The sequence below is a fragment of the Poecilia formosa genome, unplaced genomic scaffold (genome assembly GCF_000485575.1).
Source record: "Poecilia formosa unplaced genomic scaffold, Poecilia_formosa-5.1.2 Scaffold591, whole genome shotgun sequence".
NCBI lineage: Eukaryota > Metazoa > Chordata > Actinopteri > Cyprinodontiformes > Poeciliidae > Poecilia > Poecilia formosa.
Window position 1 is genome coordinate 208,639 of NW_006800530.1, and position 8,430 is coordinate 217,068.

Here is an 8,430-nt window from a genome sequence, read left to right on the forward strand (position 1 = left end):
CATGGAACAACGCAGCAGTCTACCTGTGTGTTGCAGAATTCTTGTGTATAAAAACCTGGGATAGGTTTTCCTAAATGTTCACAGGTTTTAGAGTACACAATTACCCATAAAGACTCATTTGATACAAAACAAGAAGCATAACTGAAATTATGCAGAGGTGGGAACTCTAGTCACATGACTTGGACTTGAGTCAATTAATATTAAGACTTTAGACTTGACTTGAAAAAATGTTCAGACTTGGATTTGAACCTGTTTACTTGAAAAGACTTGATATTTTACCCAAAATATAAAGTGTAAAACACATATTTATAAAGTGACCCACTAATTCATTACACTCAGTCATAACATGTTTTTCCAAGCCACATATAGACACATGAGCGCCAAGATGCTGGCACCGGTGTGCAGCTGCAGCAGAGACCTGCTGCTGTGCAGAACTTCACAGGTGTTACAATCATGGCAGCAAAGAACTTCACACAGTTCCTTCCCCCAAAATGGCCGATTAATGCTGTTGGATGCAGGTAGTGTTAGCTACATGATGGCTAGCTAATGCTATTATATCACATTAAGCTTGTTAAGAATAGGCTACTAGTATTGTTTATCTATGTTCAAAAGTGGGTAGTACTGTTTACATTTACTTGTAACTTTTTGGGAGAAAAAGGTACTTTTCAGAGTAGTTTTACTGCACTGTACTTTTTTCTTTTACTTGAGTAATATTGCTAGTCTTGAGTAGATTGATTTTGCATTTAAAAAGATTTCAGAGATTGAAAATAGTACATTTCTGCAACATATGAGCTAATGCTTATGTAAATTTGAGCATAACATTTTATACGTCACTGTTTATTTTGCAATAAGCATATCCTATTTGAAAAGTTACCCAAAGATTTGTTTATGCATTTATATTAAAGCAAATGCTTTAATATAAATGCATAAACCCCCCCACCCACAAAAAAAAAAGCCAATGCCCCCCCCACTCTGCCTGCTATCCTCTTCTGGAGCTGGGGCTGCATATCAGAAAGCAGGTTCTGTACCTGAAGTCAGGGAAGAGAGTTTCTCTCTGTCCCCATCATCATGCTGAACCGGGTCCAGATGCATCAGAGGATGGAGGGTGTATTTGAAGACATCTACATCAGGCAATTGTATTGACAATAGATTGTTTACTGCAGTCAGCGCATTAGGTCTACTGTTTTTTTATACTTTGTGTTCAGCTGCACATTTTATCAATATTTGAAATAAATATGGATTTATTTACATTTAACATATGATTGCAACATGTTATAAGAAGGGCGGGGGGGAGACTCAAAAGGACTTGAACTTCCAAGTTTCAGACTCGGGACTTGAAGATAAAGACTTGAGACTTGCAAAACCCCGACTTGGTCCCACCTCTATTATGCAAAAATCAACCCTTGAGTCGTGTCATCTTATTCCCTAATCAAAAACAAACCTGGAGTGTTTCTTTCTCTGCACTGCAGTCTTCAGCTCAGCTTCTGCCTCGCAGATCAGCCCTCCCCTGCCGCTCCCCCGCTCAGCGCCTCAGACTAGCGGCCGCAGCAATTAGCCAACAGCTGGTGGAGCTAAAAGTCTGCTCTTTCTGTCATAAGAGCTAGTTCTCAGCCCAACGCTCCTAGGAATGTTTTAAACGGCATAATTGAGAAAAGTTGTGATGACGTGCTGAAGGCGGAGTGTCTGAAAGACCAGGAGCTTCTTAAAGAGATCTACACCCAATTTCAAAGCACTAAATTTTTAAAAAGTAATTTTTTTAAGTATTTGTTTTTATAGCTGAAGGTAATTTGGTTACTAGAATAAAATGGCACTAAGTGTATTTTATTCAAATACATACATACATAATACTTCCCCTTTAAAAACTGGACACATTTGGTTTTTCATTACTTTCAGATTCAATGTTTTATGAATACACCTAACTGTTCTTTGCAACTAGGGAAACCTGGAGAATTAGTGCTGCATCAAAAACATTTTTCCTCCCACTGTAAGATGGATATAAGAGGTTGTACAACCTTCAATGTATCTTCGGCTTTTAAGAGAAGTTTTACATTTCATGGAGTAAAATTACATTTATTTTCACATTTTTATTCCACTCTATTCTCATTCAGATATTTAATAAGACTACACTCAGCCATTCCTGGTGTCAATACCAGCAGTTTCATTAATCGAGAATGGATTTTATTTCAAGTCAGTTAATAAAAGCAACATGGGTCATGTATTTGTGTTTTTGTAGGTGTAAATAACTATAAATTCAGAATGCATTTTAATTTTTACAACAAATTTTGAACATTGTGATTTTCTCTAAATATGGGCATGAGAATGAAAAACAATATACATTTATCCTTAGGATTTCTCTCAGCTCAAACAATCTCTAACCCATTTGATGTTAGGAACTTCTCACCATATTTTAAACCTCTGAAAACCTTTTTCATGTTGATCCATGTGGAAAAACAATGAGGTAGACATTGGACATGCCAGAAAATTGAGAGCAACTATAATTTGTACAATGAACACGGCCTTTATATGGTGCAGCTTAACCAAACATAACAGAACACTACAAGGACAGAAACTTTAAAGATAGGATCGCATTTGATATGCAATCTAATAATGTTCTTATGCAAGTCCTCTGTAGTGTTTAGCAAGTTGTATTGTTTTGACTGTAGGTTTCATGAAAAGCCTCCCTAAGACATTTTCTTGAGATTAGGATTGAAGTAATAGGAAGGTCTCGTGTTCCAGGTGAGCCTCAGAACTCCAGGAGCAACGAAAGCGGCTCCAGAGATCTGATGCTGATCTCTTGTTTCTGCCCATAGACTCCATGCTCCACCTTCATGCCCTCCTTTGTGCACTTGGCTGATTCTGACATGAGCTGCCTGCAGGCTCCAACTAGGCTTGAGAAAAGCTGAGCCCCCAGCCAAGGCTCACATCTGTCTTTGTACTGCATTCTTCTATTGGCCAGTGGCTCACCAACCAGGGAGTCTTGGGGAACCAATAAAATACTCCCAGGAAGGTCGAGAACTGACACAGTGTGTCTGTCTTTTCGAAAAACTTTAGTGGACATGAACTTGTTGGCTGTTGAGAAAAATATGGAAACGATAGGAGTGAGTACATTTAAACAGCAAGTTAAAGTAAATTGAGACATTTTTAGTGGTACATTGATAAGTTGGTATATTAATTAATTCTGTTATAAACTTGATGTTTTTAACATTTAATCAATTGAAATGTACTTTTATATCAATAAGAAGAAATAAATGGACTCACTTAATGAGGGAAAAAGTCTGGATGAAACCTGGACTTGTTTAAGGCAACTGTCAACATTTCTAAGTTTCATTGGTTACACTTGAGGCAAGACGACTGTCAGTGACAATCCAAAATTATATATAATATTCTTTATATAGCTCTATAAATAATGTTAACTTAAATCAAATCTAAAGACATTTATTTAAGTCAAAAAGTAACAACTGATGTATCTCATTCCTATGAAAAAAGGTGAATTTGAAAGATATCTCACCCATCTCAAGTGTGACCTCCTCTGTAGCTCCTTGAAAGAAGCACACGTATACAACCAACCCCTGTTCAATCTAAAGAGAGACACAATGATCATTTCTGATAAAAAAAATACTGCATCTTATAAAACTGAAACAAGAAGGAAAACAATGAAAAAACAAGTTTGTTTATGCATTTGGTAAACACTTATCCAAACAAACTTACTAATTGGGATGTAACAGTATAGGCAATATTTAAGCTAACAGGTTACTGAGCAGGAAAACTACAGGTCAGGTTCTGTCAGAAGTGAGGCGTAGAGGGAAGCACAGGGTGCTCTCCGAAGAACTGGGTCTTCAATAGTTTCTTTGAGTTCTACAACACTGTGGAACAAAACATGAAGAGTGTCTGGATTTTGTTGAGCTTAGCTCTACACTGCTACTCAACAGGAGTGACTAAGTTTGTAACATAAGCTTCTGTGAGGCACAAGCTAAATTCTCTGCAGGCAGCTATGACCAGCAGGGTGATGTGTGCCACTGGTCTCCAGGCAGTCACGGTGGGAGACCATTAAATATTAATAAACATTATAAATGTTATATAGATAACATTTCTAAATTTATATAAATGATGGATCTATGAATACGTAGACCCATCATTGAATGCTGGGTCCTACAATATGTTGCCGCCAACAGTTTAGGGAATGATTTGAATGTGGCAGCAGAGTGATTGAAGCACCATAATGCATGAGCTGCATAGACTTGTTTCAACCATTTTAAAGTACAAACTGGATCCATTAGCATCATCTTTCAATGCAATGAAGTAAGAATGAGAGAAAATAATAGAGCAGAATTTCTTGACTTTGGGACCAGAAACTAGCTTCTACACAACCAAGTAAATAAGGTGGCCTGAAGTAACTGTTATTTTCTTAGCTTAGCTAACTTTTTTCCATATTGTGTAGTTTTTCTAATGAGAGAGAGCTAATGAGAAGCACTGTTAGAAGGGAAATGCATTAAAGACCAGAGGATTTTGGTAGGACAGGTCAGACCATGGACCTATATAAAGAATAGACGCCTCATGGACCGCTCTTGCCTGTTGTCGCTGAGTGATGTTGGGCCGCCATCTTGGAGCGGTTCACCACTCCACTCAGCGTTATATGTATATGTATATATACAATGAAGTGTCAGCACATTTATAACACCATAAATACACACACACTATTGCCCTGGAAATACTACTACTACTACTACTACTACTACTACTACTAATAATAATAATAATAATAATAATAATAATAATAATAAGAAGAAGAAGAAGAAGAAGAAGAAGAAGAAGAATGCATTTTATTTGACAGCACCTTTCAAAACACCAAAGGACAAGTTTTTCAACAGAGACAATATACATTTTTAAGTAAGTTTCTTGAAAATGATTAAAAGAGGAGATTTTTTCACTCCATTTCATCTTGTGGACATAATATGTTGCTAGGATTACAATAAGATTAACTATATATTCTTCATCTGAAGAAAAAGTTGAGTTGTTAAAGATGAGTAAAATATGTAAATTTGATAAAACAATATTTTTTCAAATTTTTATCCAGATCAGAACAGAGCTATTTACTAACATCTAGTGATGCGAAAAGATATGAGACCTTGATATTCCTTCTGCTTTGCTTAATAGTACTTTACCATAAATAGTTAAATCCCTAGCTAACCAACTGTTACATTTCTTTTTAACAGATTCACAAACAGGAGTAAAGGAGTAAAATTACCCATGTTACTGTGGTCAGTGGAGATTTTAATTCCTAAGTAAGTTACGGTGTTTTGTTACAGGGATATTACACATTTCAGTAACAGCGGTTGCATGTAAGGGAATGATTTCACATTTTTTAGATTGAGTTTTAACCCTGAAGTGCTAGAGAATTTAGCTATAACAGACAGAGCTACAGGAATTTCATTAGAATTTTTTAAAAACAACTGTTGTATTGTCAGGAAGTTGTGAAATTTTAAGTACTTAATCAAATATTTTAATTCCCTCAAATGAGCTCTGTCTAATTAAATAGTTTAAAATTTGGCCAACAAGCAGAAAAATGTAAGGGGAGGCCGGACATTCCTGACGAACCCCTTTATTGATATTAAATCGGCTAGATGTGTCTTAAAGGCTTTAATGAAAAAGTTACCAAAGTTAAAAAAGGACAATGTGTCAAAAATGAAGTTGTGACTAACTGTATCAAAGGCCTTTTGATAATCTAAAAACAGAATAATTGGGTCACCAGGGATAAGATCTTTATAATCAACTAAGTCTAACACTAATCGAATATTATCAGAAATGTTGCCTCCAGGCATGAAGCCGTTTTGAGATTCATGTATAATATCATTTAAACCATTTTTCAGTCTTTTAGCTAAAATGGAGGCCAACATTTTATAGTCATTACTTAACAGAGTGATGCCGTGCCAATTATGTATTATTAAAGGGTCTCTATTTAGTTTAGGGATCAAAGTGATAGAAGTTTTTCATTGTGAATGGATTCATTATAAAGTGCGAGAAGAAATTCTGAAGTTTCAGCCGAGAATTTCTGATAAAATTCTGACGTCAAACCATCATTGCCTTGTTAGATTTCAGGTTACTGATGCTCCATTTTATCTCCTCAATACAGAGTATTTCATCACAATCCTCTTTTAAAGATTCATTAGCTTTGTACACTTCTACTAAAGAGTTTAATATATCTGTGCTATTTATACAGTTATCATTTTTATAAAGATCTCTATAAAAATTTGATATATATTTAGAAATTACTGAATAATCTTCTATTACAGAATTATCTATATTTAATTTGGATACTGATTTCCTTTCAAAATTTCTTTTTTCCATGTTAAAAAAGTATTTGCTATTTTTTTCACCCTCCTCAATCCATTTTAATCTGGACCAAATAAAAGCGCCACATGCTTTTTCTTTATATATCTCATCTAACTCTTCTTGATGTTTCTGTAGTTGTGTTACAACTTCGTCATCTAGTAGTAATGCCTGAGATAGATCTGATTAATTGCTCTAGCTTTTCTTTTTTATGCAGTTTATTCTTTTGCTAAATTGGATTGCATACCTGATAATTCGCAATATTTTCCAAATTGGTTATTATAGCGATTGTCCAGGACTGTTTGATTAGTTTTTGAATGAATGATGTAAATTCTATGTTATTTAATAATGAGTTGTTAAGTTTCCAGTGGTTATACACTCTCCTTAATAGAAAGATTTACTTTTAAACAAATGGTTTTGTGATCAGTTAAAACTACAGGGCAAATTTTAACCTCCGTTACTTGACTCTCCATGTCCTCTGAAATAAGCCATAAGTCAATTCTACATTGAGTTGAAAAGCTTTTGTTATTCCAGGTGTATTGTAAGTCAGTAGGATGACGACGTCTCCAAATGTCTAATAAATTTAACCGGTTAGAGAAGTTCATGAGATGGTTCTATCCGTTTCTAAATCTAGAGGGATGCCGATTCAGTTGAGTGGAAAAGACCATATTAAAATCTCCCCCTAAAATAACCTTTGCTGATGGAAACTTAGTACCAAGAAAAAACATGGTGTCCTCCAGCTCTTTTAAGAAAATAACATTTAAAGAATCAGAATTCTAACCATAAATATTGCCCAGCAAAAAGATGTAAGAGTGAAATTCAACCACTAAGAAAATCCAATGACCCTTATTGTCAGATGTAACATCTAAAACTTTACCTTTGAAGTTATCTTTTATCTGTACCCTGCCTCTCGCCTGGAACATTAGCTGGAGAGAGGCAGCAGCACCTCTCAGGTTCTGCAGCCCAGGACAACTGTACTATGTTCCACAATTCCTCTGTATTTCTTGGTTTTGCCTTATGAACAGCATTTTTTTTTTTAAAATCTCAGTCCACAAGTTTTCTATAGGATTAAGGTCTGGGGATTGTGCTGGCCACGCCATTACTTGAATTCTGTTTGTCTGATGACTTTGCTTGATTGCTGGTGCGTTTGGGGTCATTGTCTTGTTGAAACATCCATTTCAAGGACATTTCCTCTTCAGCATACGGCAATATGACTTCTTCCAGTATTCTGGTGAAGTCAAACTGGTCCATGAATCCCTAGTATGTGATAAATGGGACCAACACCATAGTATGAGAAACCTCCACATATCATGATGCTTCAACCACCATGCTTTATCGTCTTCACTGTGTACTGTGGCTTGAATTCAGAGTTTGCAGGATGTCTGACAAACTGTCTGTGGCCCTTAGAACCAAAAAGAACAATTTTACTTTCATCAGTCCACAAAATATTACGCCAATTCTTTTTAGGCCAGTCAATATATTCTTTGGAAAACTGTAGCTGCTTCAGCACAACATTTTTTAACAATGACTTTGCGGGGGCTTCTTGCTGGTAGCTTGTTATTCTCCGATTCATTGGAATAGTTGTTTTTCTTTTTCTTCCTCAACTTTCTGGTTTTGGCCGCCATTTTAAAGCATTTGATACCATTTTAGCTGAATCATTTTCTACACTTCTTTATAGGTTTTTCCCTCTTTTATTAAGTTTTTGATCAAAGAACGCTCTTCTCCTGAACAGACACACGTTACTCTGTTTTTCAAGAACAAATGCACAACCAGCAGCATCAGTTACTTTCATCCTTAAATAAGGGTCACCTATTTAACACCTGTTTTTTTTTCACAAAACCAATGACCTCACTAATTGAACTCAGCACTGCTGTTTTTTGGAACACACTCCTTTCAGTAAATGATTCAGTTTCACAGAATCAGCAGAATGCATATCATGCCTGTTGGGTCTGTAGGTTTTCTATATGTTTACTAAACCTTCTAAAGACTTAATGTAATGTAAAAGTTGAAATTCAAACAAAAACAGTGATTTATCTGGCTAGTGATGTGGGACTGCTATTATTTATAACACAGTCCATAAATAACTGTTATAAATAATATAAA

General features: G+C 35.6%; 1 protein-coding gene across 2 annotated transcripts in view; it reads right to left on the bottom strand.

The window, feature by feature from the left end:
* Nucleotides 1–2,055: 2,055 nt before the first annotated feature.
* LOC103129912 (D-aminoacyl-tRNA deacylase 2) overlaps nucleotides 2,056–8,430 on the bottom strand; it is an 8,283-nt gene continuing 1,908 nt past the window's right edge. For both annotated transcript variants that reach the window (XM_016665496.1, XM_007541143.2), the window contains exons 3-4: nucleotides 3,509–3,578; nucleotides 2,056–3,069 (exon numbers count right to left, since the gene is read on the bottom strand). In XM_016665496.1, coding sequence (XP_016520982.1) covers nucleotides 2,744–3,069; nucleotides 3,509–3,578 — 396 coding nt within the window. In that variant the 3' untranslated portion in view covers nucleotides 2,056–2,743. The remainder of the gene's footprint in view (nucleotides 3,070–3,508; nucleotides 3,579–8,430) is intronic.